At 38.1% G+C, this 17058-nt stretch overlaps 1 protein-coding gene across 1 annotated transcript in view; it reads left to right on the top strand.

Annotated features, from left to right (window-relative positions):
• Nucleotides 1-17058, top strand: part of dntt (deoxynucleotidyltransferase, terminal) — a 186249-nt gene that overhangs the window by 82627 nt on the left and 86564 nt on the right. Inside the window, exon 8 of the mRNA XM_073873489.1 lies at nt 3030-3162. Within this exon, the coding sequence (XP_073729590.1) occupies nt 3030-3162 (133 nt within the window). The remainder of the gene's footprint in view (nt 1-3029; nt 3163-17058) is intronic.

The following is a 17058-nucleotide window of genomic DNA, read 5'->3' as shown; positions in this document are numbered from 1 at the left end:
TTACCGTAAATTTATCAAAAATGTATTTATTTTTATTATTTATTATTATTTATTTGTGGGTTCAAATTCAGATATATAGATTGAACACACTTGTTGATTTGGATATAGAGGTGTCTGCCGAATGCTAAAATGTAAACGCAATATGTAAGGAATAATTGTTATAATTGTTATAATAATTATAAGAAAATAATGCACACCCAAGGTATCTGGCGGAGTGCCGTTACACGGGTTTGCATTATTTTCAAAAAAACTTCAAATGATATTACGCTTATACCACGGATACCAAAAATATTTCTCTGGTGTCTATTTTTAATACATTTGAAAGGTTAGGTGTGCGGTTAGTGAAAAATACAGAATAATCAGAATAAATCAGAATGAAGCATTCAACAGCCCCGTGTTATAATTATTAAATATATTTCATATTGATAGGGCTGTCACAATGATTAAATAATCTTCTCATCGTGATTGTTTGACCTCATTGCAGTGATTACAGATCACCACAATGATTGCACATCTCTCTAAAAAACACAAAGGGGATGTGCAGTGCCTGTATAAATGAGACAGTATCAGATGGCGCTCTTTAACTGACAGTGTAACGCGATACATTGCAAAGCAATTCAAAACAGTGTAAAATCAGCATTTAAAGAAGTGCTGCAAAACTTTGATAAGCAGTATGAACTGCCCGATAAAACATACATTTCCAACACACCAATTCCAAATTTAGGGAAGTGAAGGATGCTGTTCTTAAATGGTAAATGGACTGCATTTATATAGCGCTTTTAACAGACCTATGGCCATACAAAGCTCTTTACAATTAGCCTCACATTCACCCATTCACGCACACATTCATACATCGACGGCAGTGTCAGCCATGCAAGGCGCCAGCCAGCTCTTCGGGAGCAGCTGGGTCAGGGTTTGGGACAGGAGACAAGAGAACCCAAGCGCAGACGATATCGGGGAGTGAACATTTAACATTTATTAACATGAAAACTGAAAACAAAAAGCCCACGAGGGGGCAACACAACATAAACATGAAATAACAATACTGACTAGACATAAACACTCTGATGAAACATTAAACTGAATAAACATGAAAAACTGCATAACAAGACATGATTTCAACACAATGATCCAGCACCAGACAAGAGACAAGAGGAGATTAAATAAGGAAACTTAACGAGGGTAACACAGGTGCACGGGATGAACTAATAATGAATAATTAACAGGGAGAACAAGGGGGCGGGGACTAAAGACGAGACACCAGAGGCACATGCCACAATAAACAAGGCATGGCCTCCACATTAAACAAGAGACTGTCAGAACTCTGCCATCACAATAAAACATAAATATAAAACCAAACTCTCGTGGCAGAATCCTGACAAGCTGGGGTTAGGTGTCTTGATCAAGGACACCTCGACACTTGGTCCGGTGGAGCCGGGGATTGAACCACCAACCTTCTGGTTTGTAGATAGTTTGGCCAAAAATTATGTTAAACCCATGATTTACTCACCCCCAAGCTGTCCGAGTTGCATATGTCCATCGTTTTTCGGACAAACACATTTTTGGATATTTTAGAAAATGTTTTGGATCTTTCAGTTGGTTGAATGTGAAGTTACGGGGTCCACAACCTTCAAGTCCAAAAAAAGTGCATCCTTACTTTACAAAATAAAGCCAAACGGCTTTAGGATGATAAACAAAGGTCTTTTGAAGGTAATCCACGCGGTGTCGTTGTAGAGGTGTCCATACTTGGAACTTTATTGGCGAAAATAGCTACCTTCCGGTAGCGCCGCCATCTTGGACTCCTCTGTATTCAGGAGAGAGTATTAGCATAGTGAACGCACTTTTCTTAGTTACGTATGACAAATTCGGAGGGCGGGGGCACAGAGCAGCAGCAGAGAAACCTCCGTAAGCTGCATAAAGCTCTGATCTTGAGTGCGGACGCGACTGGGATGGCGGCGACTAAGATTATTTTCGTTAATAAAGTTTTAAATATGGATATTTCTATAACAACACCGTGCGGATTACCCTCAGAAGACCTTTGTTTATCATCCTGGAGCCGTTTGGATTTATTTTGTGGACATTATTTATGTGTTTTTCTGAAAAACGATGGACATATGCAACTCGGACAGCTTGGGGGTGAGTAAATCATGGGTTTGATATCATTTTTGGCCGAACTATCCCTTTAAGGATCTGTAAGGAATTGATTTTTTTTGCAGCCATTACAGACATGTGGTCCAGTATTAATATGACCTTAGTAGGATTTGATACTATTTATGGCCTGTTCTGGTAAAGTCAGTTTATTTTGATTGCATTTTTATTTTCAGACGCTTGTGTTTTATTAAAGTTTTCGAAAAATATATTCATTAAATAATTACTTTTAAATGTGTGTTATGTGTATTAAAAATTATTTCATAAACAAACAAAAAATGTATGAGAATTAAATGTCAAACAGACAATTAATCGTCATAACCGCCAAAGCCCTAAAACAGGCAATTAATCGTCACAATCATCACAATTTATTAGGCAATTAACCGTCAGCCAAATTTTATAGCCGTGACAGCCCTATGTTGATGTTTATTACAAAAATTTAAGTTGGATGAAAGTGTGAGAACCAAATATCTGCAGTTTACCCAAAGTGATGTACTTTATTACTCTGTTATTATCTTGAAGTACCATGTAAATACCATGAATATGTTATGATTGTGTTAGTATGAAAATACCATTATTTTACCCTGTGATAGAATGCTTTAGTTTTGTAAGGGACATAAGGTAACCGTGCTGAATAAAAATCAGAGAGCAGATGGAGTTGTAACTATTGTCCTTCATATACAAACCATAAACTGTAGTGAGAGAAACTGGTACAGTACTGGTGCCATTTTGTTCTTACATTTTAATATTTAAATCCTCTAAAAACAGGTATAAGATAGCATTTTGAAATAGCAGTAGAAACATAAAGAAGTGTTAATATTGCAATAGCAACACCTGTGTCACTTATATAATCACTGTCCGTTGTTTGATTTCCTTTTGAGGATTTTTGTTTTATGAAGACATCAGCAGACCGGTGAGCAGAGCTGAGGCCAACGCTTTAAAGGTTCTGATAGAAGAAGCTGTCACCTGTGTCAATCCTTCAGCAAATGTCTACATTACAGGAGGCTTCCGCAGGTAAACACTCATACATACACATCTTTTGTATTTTCTGTGTTTTATAATGTTTCTAGTAGTTTAGAGCAGTAGGTCTCAAACTTTTTCAGCGTGCGGCCCCCCTTGTGTACGGTGCATTCCTTCGCGCCCCCCAAAGAAAATTTTTAACAAATTTGTTTTAAAATGTAACATTTTAATTAGACAAAATATATTAAAGTATACAAAATAGTGCTGGTTATTTTTTTTAGGTTTAATTACACAGAATTCATGATAAATTAATGTATTTTATAAAATGTCATAAAACTGGGCCCCCCTGGCACCATCTCAGGGCCCCCAGTTTGAGAACCACTGGTCACTTGAACAACTTCAGTAAGAGTCTATATATTTGCTCTATTTTTAAAAGAAAGAAAAAAAGAGAGAAAGAAAGAAAGACATTTTCCCCAAAGACGAGGGGAGACGGCAATCATGGATTACCGCTATGTGAAGGGAGGTTTGGCAGCCGATTTGTAGTTAACATTGTATTATATGGGATGTACATTATATAGTACACATTTTACACCGTAACATTAGCTCAGTGTAGGTTTTGATGTGCTTTAGCTATGATTTGAACTAGGGGTGTAATGATACACCGTGTGATTTTGCTTGCTATGCTTCTCAATGATCCAAAAGCCAGAGGGCGCTCTCGTGCAGAAACTCAATATGCGCCGCAGAAGAAGTACTATTACACAGGCAGCTCCAGGAAATGTATAAACATACTTATGTCGCTGTTCTTCATATAGATATGGATATAGATTATGCTTTTTCAAATGCATGTTATAAACGACTCAAACTGTGATTTTAGATAGTTAAAGACTTGATCAAATAGCCGTAGTACATGAAAGAGTTTTGCTTGATATTGTCACCGCGATTCAGATTCGATATTGGCCAGGTATTATAGTGTGTATCGCAAAATACCATTACACCCCTAAGTTGATTATAGGTTGAATGTACTTGTTGCTTATTTAGCTTGTTATTAGAAATAAACTACTTTTAAATGAGTATCTTTGCGGAAGTTTACTGAAATTTATGTTCGTTTGTTTGTTTATGTTGTTACTGTTGAAACCGTCTATATGTGTGTGTATGTGTTTTATCTGTTGTGAGAGATATGTACATTATGTGTGTATGATTGTGTATCAGGTTCTAGTGTAGTGTACATGTCTATAGCTGCATTAGTACACTTGAGGATTGGTGTGACAGAATTCACTGTAGACACAATAATTCACTGCAGCAGATATGTGCTTCAATCTTTCTGTACATGTCAAATCCTTCATGAAAAGCTCCTTTGTCAAACCTTTCAGCTCTTTTTGGTCCGATGTGACTATGTGACCACAGGACTTTTAATATCCTTCAGCAGTGAGAAAATATCAAACATTTATACAGAATCACAACGTGTTTGTCATAAATAACAAGTTAGTTTCTTACCAGAACTGCCTTTTTCTGTCTGTGGTTATGTCAGGTTTATTTTTACAGTGATGTTTATAGGTCACACACCGTTTCTGCATGTTAATACCTATAGAGTAGTATTGCATCCTTCATATCTCCAAGGAGTCTTTAGTTTGGTCAAATTTATAAACGAAAGATCAGCTGTATCGCTTATTTTCGAAAAAGAAAAATCTGGTGGAGATGTACCTAGGTGGAGCAAAATCATAAGGACACAAACTAGATAACTTTTGATTAACTATACTTTCATGCTGTTTACATTATATGCTCTTACGCACTAATTGCCAACAAACACACAGATTTAATGCAGTTTTACTTACCTCTTGCGGTTCCAACATTGATGGGCGGCGCTCTGATTGTTGCTTTTCGGTGAAATGTGCCCATACAAGGACTTTCACTATACCTCCGCAAGTTGTTACGTAACAGATTCAGTAATTGAATAAGAACTTTCGGAAACTTGCACGAACCCTGGCGAAGAGTATTCGGTAAAGAAATATTAGGTTATCTGTCTGTTTTTGGAAACTTTGCCTATGTTTAGTCTGAGAATCCAAATCTTTAACATTTTAAATAAGTCAGAATGCATGGAATGGCATTAGACCCTTTATGTTAATTATTTTCAGGTGATTTATCTTGGAAGGATGAATCTGTTGTTGTCATGTCGTTTGTTCCTTCAGGACTCTGAGACTTGACCTATGGCTAAGCCACGCCCCCTCCACTCACTCAGACAAACAATCAACATTTGGTGACAGGCGCTATGACAGCTGTCACAGTAGGAGAAATTTCACAGGAGGCAATTATTGATTTTTAGAGACAGAAAGACTATATATCATCTTGAGGTCACCAAAAGGGCCTTAACTATGCATTGGAGGTTTATATTAATAATTTTATTGTTGGAGTTGCATGTACCCCATGCACACCGTTTGACCATTTTAAACTTAAAGTGACAAGAAAAAACATATAAAATGAATGAAAACTGACTAACTGCAATGCCTTTTAATAGATGTGTAAGCAGAGAATGTCCGAGTGTATTGGGTTAGCTATGCGCACTGTGATTGGCTCATCGTGTGTGTGGGCGTGGCTTAGCCATAGGTCAATTGCATTTACTCACTTCTAATAAAGAGAATTAAAAAAAAATGTGACTGATTTTAAGATCACTCATAGGGCCAGATTTACTTAACAAGACAAATTAGCGCGAGAGCGCAATTCCAAAAAAGAACATATTGGAGCAGTAATATCTGCAGTTATTTACTTAAAAGGCGCAAATTAAATAACACAGGCGCAACAGCTGATTTCCATAATGACCAAGCAATCTACTAGAAACAGCACAAATTAGTTTAGGATCACAAATAGCTGATGCTCCTGCAAGTGCGGTCTACTAAACCCCTTATGCACTTGAGCACCACAGACATCTCAGCTGAAAATCTTGTGTTTCAAATCCCACCTAACGAAGCTACAGTAAACTAAAAAGAACTGGAGGACAAAAAATGAAGTTTTACAAGAACTTGAAACACCTATTATTGTGTGACTTCTCCTAGTTACTTCTCCCTCTCCTAGTGAATAACATTGGTTGGCAAACAATATTTTTGAAAAAAATTTCCCTTTGGCATTCCAAATAAACTGTTATGTGAAAAAAAATCTGATCTCTCTAATGCCCCTTCTATCAGCAACAATTGTAGCCATTTTAAATGCAAAATGAATTATGCTTTTTCGACATTAAAGGCGGAGTCCACAATGTTTGAAAAACGCTTTGGAAAAGGAGACGGGCCGACTACCAAAACACACTTATAGCCAATCAGCAGTAAGGAGCGTGTCTACTAACCGACATCCTTGCCGGTTGCGTATGTGTGGGGCGGGTCTATCAACAGAAGGTCCAGATTCTATTGGGGTAGGGGCGTGTTTGTTTAAGTGATTTCAAATATCAACATTGGCTTTCAAACATCATGGACTCCGCCTTTAAATAATGGCACAAATACCAGTAATATCACACGCGCAAACATTAGTAAATCACGTTGCGTGAATCATTTAAATCATCTCCTTTCATAAATTTTGCGTCTAAAAAGTGGAACTCCTATGCATATGGAATAGTGATGCTACAGAAAAACCATTTTTGGTTCTCAAAGAAAATTCAGTCAAAGGTTCTTTAAAAAAAAATTCTTTCATAACCTTTTAATAATCTAAAGAACCTGTTTTTACCACAAAACCCTTTTGTGAAACCGAAAGGTTCCTCAGATGTTTTTTATGCAACTATATAGCCAAAAATGCTTCTTCAAGCCTATGGTATTATGAATTATCTTTATTTTTAAAAGTGTATGCATGGATTTACCTTAACACATCACGTTTGTCACAATCAAATTGATTTCTCTTTCTTTCTTCTGTGTGAGGAATGATGTTCTGTCATGTTGATTTTGTTGAGTTATTTTTGATACGAACTGGTAGAAGTGTCATCGCGGCGTGCCTGAAATGATATTGTTTTGTCACGTCTGCATAATGACATCTGTTAAAAGATGTTTTGAGTTGATATTTTTGGAAATATGTATACGTCTGTGAATGAATCAGATCAGTATCGGAGTTCTGTTATGTTTTGACATGAGTGAGTTAACACAAACCCAAGGCTTTAATTTGTCAGAAGTGTTTTATCTCAGACACCCAACTTTTTTAAAACTGATTTTCTTGATATATTTGTTCAAGATGTGTTGTTCTCTTTGTGAAGTTCTCGTTGGATGAGAGATATTATTAGCTCTTGTGTCGCAACTCCTACACAACAGATGACAACAGCTGTCATGTAAATGAAAGTCTCTTTTCTTTTCTAACCTGAACATCAGAAGACTGCATGGGGAAGTGTGATAGAGTTCACTACGGTGTTAATGAAGATGTGCGTTACAATCCACATGAACACATATGGTACACACACACATACCTCACCAGCTGACACTGTACAGTCCTTATCATACAATAAATCCCAGTTAAGAGATATTTACATCCTCATTCGCTCTCATTGTAGGGACAAGAGCTAAACATACATTTGTGGTACACATTCAATGCAACAAGCAATTGTTTTTTTTTACTGAACTATCATACAAACACATTTATATGTGGTAGATATGTGGCACAGTATTCATCATAAGCAGATTTTTGACATTGATTTAGGTGTTATTGTGGCTGTATGTTCAGAGAGTAATGTGTCTCGCATGACATTTCTTCATATCTCTCACACTGGAATAGTGGGTCTGTGCATCGGTGTAAGAGGATTATAACAGACAAAAGACAACGTGTTTACCTCCAAACAACCTGCTAGATGTTTACAAATCAAAATGCAAATCTGCAGCATTTAAACTTCTGGTAGATGTAAGGTTTGGCTGTGATGGTTTTAGTAATTTGTGGATTTATCTGTTGGTGCGGTAAGATTGGTTTATGAGGATGAACGTATAGACCGACAGGAGCACAAGAACAGATGATCTTGTGAAACAGACACTGAAGATCATCACAGCAGGCGTCTTTAGTGAACAATTACACCTTTGAAGTGTGTGTGTTTAACCACAATGTTGTTGACTGAAACTGGTAAAGTTTTTATGCGGTTTGACTGTTTGGTTGATACAAGGCAACGGCGTTTTGAGGTCCTTTTATAGACGAGTTTTATAATGCAGGTGTTTGATAACGACACCTTGTCATCTCTCTGTGTAAACTACGTAAACACTACATCCTGTGCATGTGTTAATTCAATAGTCGTGCGCGGTATTGAGTTTATTAACAATTCGGCACTTACAATACAGTGTTTTTTGTCATCTTCGCGGATCCGTGATACAAATGGGAATCTTTCTGACAGCGTTGTCATGTGTACGTAAAATTATTCTTAAACCAAAAGGAAAAACATTTTATCATACTTAATCGGTGGCGTGTAAACTTTTTCGTTTTGTGTCGCCTCATCTCTTTCAGGAAGGTCGTTAGGGGGCATTTCTAAATCTGGTTGTCATAAACAAATGAGTAGGGAACAGCGGGGATCAACCTAACGTTTTTTTGGTTTTGGCTCAATCATTCAAAAAAGATTTGAGTTTGATTAATTATATTTTTACACAAGCAACACACACATCTCTGCTACAAATGAACATTTGAAGTTTGTTTCTATTACTGACCATTCTTGGACAATTACACCAAACGTGACAGAAGTGCAAACGTTACAACTTACCCCTTAGGTGGGGTTAATTGTAGCAGGCAGGGGGTTAGTTGTAACACTTGCTAAAAATTAAGTTTGCAGGCAAATATTTCAATACTATTTTGTTTATACTTGAAGTGGATATTGTTTATATATTTGTTTATAATAGACAGGTATCCACACCGTATTCATTCATCCAGCACTTTTTTAACAATAGTTCAATTATAAATGGATACAAATGTGTAAATATGTGAGAAAAAGCAGCACAATTATGACAACATTTTTTTATATGTGACCCAGTCTGTAATAGACATACTAAAGTCCAGTGTTGGGTGTAACTAGTTACAAAGTAACTAGTTACTGTAATAATATTACTTTTTTCAGTAACTAGTAGTGTAAGGCATTACCCATCTGAAAATGGTAATATTATTACAGTTTTCCCGAGCTAGTTACTTGGGTTACATTCGCCAGTAGCACCTTCATCACACAAGGCACAAAACACAGAGAACAAAAGGGAAGGGGAGGAGGGCGTGATTGGAACAGTGATTGGTCTAAGTTTGGCACAAGGTATCATTTACCATCACCGATTGGTCGACACCCGGCAGCCAGCAGCACAGAGCGGCAGCGGCACACTCAAAGACAGATCGGGAAAATGGAAGCGTCAACAACGGCAAGCTCTTTTTCAGAGGAAGGTTCCCAGCAACAGAAAGCTAGTTTCGACTGGTGGAGATTCAGTCATATTTTATTATGTTCAACGGAAGGAAAATAACTTGACGGTGAAGTGCACACTCTTTAATGTTTCTCTGAACGCTGTGCCCCGCGTCCGGTAGCGGGTAAGGAAGCCAGCATTTTCTTGGTCGTGGCTTGCCCAAATAAACATTCTTGTCCAGAAAAAAAAATGTAACTAGTAATATAACTTGTAATATAACTAGTTACTGTCTCCAGGGAGTAATAAAGTAAAGTAAGGCATTACTATTTTTGAGAGTAATATGTAATACGTAATATATTACTTTTTTGAGTAACTAGCCCCAACACTGCTAAAGTCTCAAAATCAAATTCTGAGATAATGAGAATCAAAGTCTGATTTTAGCCATTCATTTCATTATGATTTCAATCTTTGATGTGACCTCAATCAATATTAAATATATGAACAAAAATAAATTTGACACACGATTTTTGATAAGACGGGCACATTTATTTTTTGGCAGCCAGCAATAATTTGTGTGTAGCCTATTTAAAACAACAGCAAGAATTATGCTAACATTACCGGTTTTCATATAGTAAGTGCTGAGGGGTTAGTTATAACACAGCGTTACAATTAACCCCGCTGGGTCAAAATATTTTCAACCCCACCAAAAAAGTTGCTAAGAGCTGAAGACATATTTCAAAACGATGCTATGTTTTAGTCAACAAGACACTGATTAAAATGACATAGGATTGGATTTCGTATCTTACACACCCAACTTAGAAACCGAAAAAAAAACATATGATGAAAAAATTTACATGCCACCAAAACACTCATTCGTCAATAACTCTCTGGAAAAACATGATACATTTCCAATAATTTGTGGGACAAAGTGACAAAGTTGAGAAAAGAAGAACTGTATGCAAATGATGAGCGACTTTTGGGAGAAACTACCAATGAGAGCAAAGTAGTGGAGTTCATGGCATCCATCTTTCATCTCTCGGATTGGATGGTACTCTTTTGTTTATGACAACCAGATTTAAGCTGAAGGTATACTCAGGCCGTCGAGCACCGTCTGCATGCTGCCCAAAATTTGAACGCATGCGCATGAAAATGTTGAGACAGGACACTACACTACAAACAATTACACAAAGGCAATAGATAGTGTTTGCACACACACACACCATCATCTTTTCTTCTTTTATTTTTACTTCTTTCAAGAACAGAAAGCTTTTTCGTCACTATGATATTTGATTCCTATTCTTTGTTTTTTTTTTTACTTTGTTAGCAATGGTGAATTCGCTATTTTTTCATCTATCCTAATTTTTTTAGGGCCCACTCACACTATCCAATCCAAACCGCGCTCGGGCGCGTTTGACCCCCAAAGCCTGGTTTGTTTGACAAATGTGATCGCTCTGTTCCGCGCCCGGGCACGGATTGGTTAATCGCGCCAAGGCCGGGTTGCAGAGGTGGGCCGGAGCGCGGTTCACTTGGGCTCAGGCGCGGAAGGCTGTGGTGTGAGTGCATTCGCGCCTGAGCGCGATTCAAAAGGTGAAGACGTCAGCTGCGCGACCATTCACCTTCATCTGCCACCGTAAAAATCTCTTGATGCGCGCAGCGGGGTTACGTGAATGTCCGAGCTGCGCACGTGACAGATCAACTAAGCAATATGATGACATGTGAGAAGGCTGTCTCTGTAATCGCGCACCAAACGACTCCGGGTAAAAAACACAGACTTATCATTATGGTGGGTTCCAGTGTTAAGGGAGAGCTTTACTTCCTGCTTTTTTCAAAACAAACGCATCTTAATGACGAAAGCGCGCCCGGACTCGGATCGATACAAAGTACAGTGTGAGTGCGTGCACCATGGGGGAGTAGGGAGGGGTGACAATCGCGCTGGGGCATGGTTTGGTTTGGTTTGGATAATGTGAGTGCGCCCTTAATGTACTGTAAATGTTGTGAATCAGTGCTGCTCTGACCGCCTGGTAGAGTAATAATTTGAATAAGAAATTATTATTTTTTGCGTACATGTCGAATGCGGCCATCCGTGCGTAGCCGTGATGAGTATACTTGGAAAGATGCGCGGACGTTTGCGCGCGCGAGCCGGACGCCGACGCGGAAAAAAGGTATACCCAGCCCTTTAGAAATGCCTCCATAAGACCTCATTAAAAGCAACAAGCGGAGCACAGTGTCAAAGTCGCTTATTACGTGAATGTAGGATTACTCTCATTGGTTGTCGCTCACGAAAGTTGCTTGTCATTTGCATAAAGTTAAACTGTCCTTAACTTTGTCACGTAGCTGGACATGTCGCTCATGTCAGCGGAAATCTGTACGGTTCCATTAAAATGAATGAGATTGTGTCGCTCCGCCGTTATTAGTTGCTGCGGTGTGCGAGCAGTTTAAAAGTCTGCGATAGGTTTGCTTCCAAAAGAGGAACCACTTTTCCAGTGAAACATTTTACAAAAAGTAAATTGTAAGGTTTAAAATGATAAAATAATGGATGTTGTGTTGAAAAAGCATTGTGATATTTTCCTGATTGTCAAATGTCAGTTCCATATGCACACTTTTCAGGCCATTAATCAGTTCTTTGTATTTTCGCGGTTGTATGTTTCAATCAGATGAGCTGGGCCTGAGATTAATGAGACTGACTGATGTCATCATTTGTCATCTCTAAGTGACTGCGGCTGATTGGCTAAATGTACAAATGACCACTGAGCCTTTGAATGTTCTCATAACAGAAGCCACTTTACTGTAATATAACTGAAGGTTTGTCCAAAATGGTCCTCTGAATGAATGTTTAAATAAGGGCTCTCTTCTGTTTGTGCAAAAGTGAATTTATACTGATAGTTTATCTTCCCTCAGCCGCTATCAGAATGAAGTCGGGCGAATATTGCCAGCTCAGCGAAACGCAGACGAAGAGATTCTCAATACGGTCGTTTCACTCTCGGCTAAAGAAAGATGTGCTTAGACCGGCAGAGCGTTTCAGCATAGCTCATTAGAAATGAAAAGAAAAGCTGAAAGCTCCAGTTTGAGACACTGATGAATTAAGCAGGAAAATATCATCTTACAGTTTATCTCTAACAATGAGTTGTTTAAGAAAGCCTTCATATGCATCACATGTGTGAATCTGCTGTTTGAGGATCATTCATGTCTCTAGCATCACCAATGATGTATGGATGAGTGTGAAGTTTAAAGGGGACATTTCACAAGACTTTTTAAAGATGTAAAATAAATCTCTGATGTTCCCACAGTACATGTGTGAAGTTTTAGCTCAAAATACCATATAGATCATTTATTATAGCATGTTAAAATTGACACTTAGATGTGAGCAAAAATGTGCTGTTTTGGGTGTGTCCTTTAAAATGCAAATGAGTTGATCTCTGCACTAAATGACAGTGCCGCGGTTGGTTAGTGCAGATTAAGGGGCGGTATTATCCCCTTCTGACATCACAAGGGGAGACAAATTTCAATGAGCTATTTTTTCACATGCTTGCAGAGAATGGTTTACCAAAACTAAGTTAATGGGTTGATCTTTTACACATTTTCTAGGTCGATAGAAGCACTGGGGACCCAATTATAGCACTTAAACATAAAAAAGTCAGATTTTCATGATATGTCCCCTTTAATACTTTTATTGTTATATGTATTACTTTCTGTAACAATAGTAATGCTTGTCTCAGCAAACAGCACTAATGGGTTTCTGTTTAAAAAACTCACTCTTATCTGTTTATGGGGCGGTTTCCTGGACGGGGCTTATCCTAGTCCCAGACTAAAATGCATGAGCATCCTTAATAATCTTGTAGTGACATATTTTAACATATCCGTGCCATTGTTTTAGTCTCAAGATGTACACCAGTATGGTTTTTTGTAATGTTTACTACCTAATGTCCTAAAATAATTAAGGCCTATTCCTGAATTCATCTATACCCTGTACGGGAAACTGCTCCTAAATGTTTGGCCAAGTTCCATCATGTGACTCTGCTACAGATGCTGTATGTACATGTCTGTTTTTTAATCTTGTACATTTTAGTCAGGCATCTCTAAAAGTAAAGCAAGTCAGATGGGTTTAAATGTGGTATTACAGCTTTAAGCTCTTTAAGAGATGTCTGGGGCTTTAAAAGCCGGGCTTTACAGTCTGATGTCAAAAAATGAGATGTCTGGTAAGTTATAAATAGGTTTAAGCTTTCCTTTTACTTGTGTATGTGATTGAACTACAGTAAGTTTGTTTTGTATAAATACGGCTGTTTGAAATGCTAGTTTTATATAATTCACTGGAATGAAAAATAAGTCATCATCCATGGTATGATACTGTAGCTGTTTTAGGCTGCATTTACATTTCAAATCTTAATGCACAGATCCGATCTTTAGACCATATCCGATTTTTTGTCCTGCCTGTTTACACATACTTTAGATACGCCTCACATCCGATGTCCATGTTTACATTTAACTCCCACCCAGACAGAATGCTAGCTTAACTGGTAGTGTTAGCTATCTAACGTTAATATCATCATCACTTATTTAAAGTAAAGGCCATTGTTCGGGGGTCGGCAGCTAGGTTTATTGCCCAAAATTCACTCCAGTTGCTCATAAAATGTTGCAAGTTGTTCTGTCCTGAATACAGCGGTTGTTGTGATCCTTAACTTCCCAATACAAGTGTTTAATGCCTCCCAGAAAATGCTTTTCTTTAAATATATAAACATACAATATATCAAATAAAAAAAAAACGTTTCATCCTACCTTTATCAGTTCTCTTTTTATCACCTCTCAAATAAATTTTGAGCAAAAAGCTGAGATAATTCCATTTTTGTAAAGGACTTTTGATAGAGATCAGATGCAGAGTGATCCTCAAAACTTAGACGGACATACAGCTGTTTGCCCTAGGGCTATACTTCTGGGTTTTATAAGTTGCGGAACCTGGTGGATAATAGCGGTGTTGCGGATTGACGAGATAACTCGTCAATGGCGGGGAAAGAGTTAATGCTGTGTATTTTGCGCTGGCATTAAAGCCAGGTGCAGCCGCGTGTAACTCCTCCTTACTTCAAGTGCGAAATGATGACGGTCAGCGCAAACCGTCATGTGACACATCATAATTAAGCTGAATCGGATATTTGTGTTTAGACGCAGTTCGGATGTCTGGATGTCGGATATGTATCCGATAAAAATCCGCATTTGGAAGCGGCTCAGATTGGATAGGAAAAAATCGGATCTCTGTAAGTTTTTTGTGTTTACACAAGTCCAGCAATATCCGATATGTGTCAGATGTGAGCACTAAATCTGATTTTTTGTGAGAGTGTAAATGCAGCCATAGTCAACTTTTTTTGTATATAAAAACTCTATATTTGACCATTGTCTCGTACCCTTGCTGTCAGGTTTCACAGGCTGAAGGCATTTAGCATGTTGCAGATCTGTATGCTTTAAACTTTAATTATTATTTTATCTTTAGATATAAAAAACTATAAACGAAATGGTTCTTTAACTCTTTCACCGCCAGCGTTTTTAAAAAAATTTGCCAGCCAGTGCCAGCGTTTTTCATGATTTTCACAAAAGTTTAATGTCTTCTAGAAAATGTTCTTCTTCAAATATATAAACATACAATATACCAAATGAAAGAACAGACCATCTGCTTTGAAACAAAAAAAAAACGTTTCATCCTACCTTCAGTAGTTCTTTTGTAATCAGCTTTTGAATATGGGTAGGTTTCTGCAAAAACACCACATTTTGAGCAAAAAGCAGAGATAATTCCATTTTTGTGACGGACTTTTCATAGAGTTCCCATTCAGAGCGATCTTTAAAACAGACACGGACATGCAGCAGCTTGCCATAGGGCAATACTTCCGGGTTTAAAAAGTTGCGGAAGGATAATAGCGGTATTGTGGAAAGACAGAAATACTTGTCATTGGCGGGGAAGCGTTTTCTCTTAATTGACGAGATATCTCGCCAATGGCGGGGAAAGAGTTAAGGAAAGGTTCTTTCAGGAACCAAAATTAGTTCATCTATGGCACTGCACCTTTATTTTTAGGAGTCTATAGTGTCTTTCACACATACAGTCTTTAGTGGTATTTTACTGGTAAATTGCAGTTAACAGGTCATGTGTGAACAGAACCTTTCTGGCAAATCAGTGCTGCCAATTTACCAGTAAAGAGAGGTTGTAAGATTATCAGTAATTTACCGGTAAGCGTTATGTGTGAACAGAGAATTTGGTAACCGGCATTTAGAACGGACGACGTCAAGGAGCACCGACAGCTTCGGGCCAATCATAACGTTTTGATAAAGATGACATGTTTACCCCCAAATAGGAATGGGCGATAATTTGCATGCAATATCATGTGCATCTCGTAAGTAAAGCAGGTTCCTTCATTAGTAGTAAATCGCCATAAGCTGCTTTTAGATAGAGCGGCATTTACTACACAAAGCCGTAGTTCACTGACAAGCTGGGCCCTATCGCAAGCGATACGTCCGCGATGATTAATATGAAATTGCCCCGATTGTAAGTGAACTACGGCTTTGTGTAGTAAATGCCACTCCATTTGAAAGCAGCTGATGGGAATTCACTACTAATCACGGAACCGGCTTCACAGACGAAATGCGCAATGACATGCAAATTATCGCTCCCCATCCCTACCTCCAAACTGTTTACACACTGTTTCTTCATTTCAAAGTTGTTTAAAACAGCTTAGCATTTATTTGCAGAATTGCCCATGTCTTTAGCACAACCTCTGTAAAGCTTAATATGTAAATATAAACTGTCAGCGTTTGCCACAGAAGTAAAAAACCAACAAAATTTGGACTGGGGATATGAAATCATAACCTGCCGTTGTTTACAAATACAACACTGAGATCGCCGTGCGGCAGTTTAGAGGTAACTTCCGCTTTCCCACCGAGTTAACTGGTATGTTGGTACTGTTGTGTGAATGATTCTTACTGGTAAAAAGACAATACGTCAATGCTTGTGTGAACAGCACATTTTTGTATTTACTGGTAAATTCATTCTGGTAAATCTATGGTAAATTACCGAAATTACTGTGTGAAAGAGGCTTATGTCATCCTTTTTTAATGAGTTCTGTTCTAAACACATGAGAACATGCGCACACATGTACATACAGTATCATAACAAGAACTTTTAATGACCTTCTTAATTGTTTTATAGTATGCTAATGATATTTTCTATTCCCTAACCCTCACAGCAATCTTTTGCACCCCGTTTGTATATACTGTATGTGTATATCTCGATATGTATATATATCTCTTATCACAGTAAGCTTTTAGGATAGTAATGAGTGCTAATGCGGCACTCCCACATGCACACTAGCAGTGAACTTTAGCACATTAGCAAGCCTTGTTGAGTTCTAAATGAACATTGTCACATTGCTCACCCACTCAATAAGCTTTCTCCAATGACCCCGGGACGCCGTGTACTCTCTTGCTTCTCTCTCTGTTGCTATGAGCTGTAGGACGACTCACGCTGCCTGCGAGTCATGTCGGAATGATCGGATTTAAGAGATGAATGCTCACGGATGCCGTCACCCTGGTGTAATTACCGGTGGGAATCTGGATTTTCTTGTAGCTCAGAGGCTAGAGGTGTGTCTGTCACAGCAGACGCTCG

The sequence above is a fragment of the Misgurnus anguillicaudatus genome, chromosome 11 (genome assembly GCF_027580225.2).
Source record: "Misgurnus anguillicaudatus chromosome 11, ASM2758022v2, whole genome shotgun sequence".
Lineage (NCBI taxonomy): Eukaryota > Metazoa > Chordata > Actinopteri > Cypriniformes > Cobitidae > Misgurnus > Misgurnus anguillicaudatus.
This window is presented reverse-complemented; position numbering and strand designations above follow the sequence as displayed.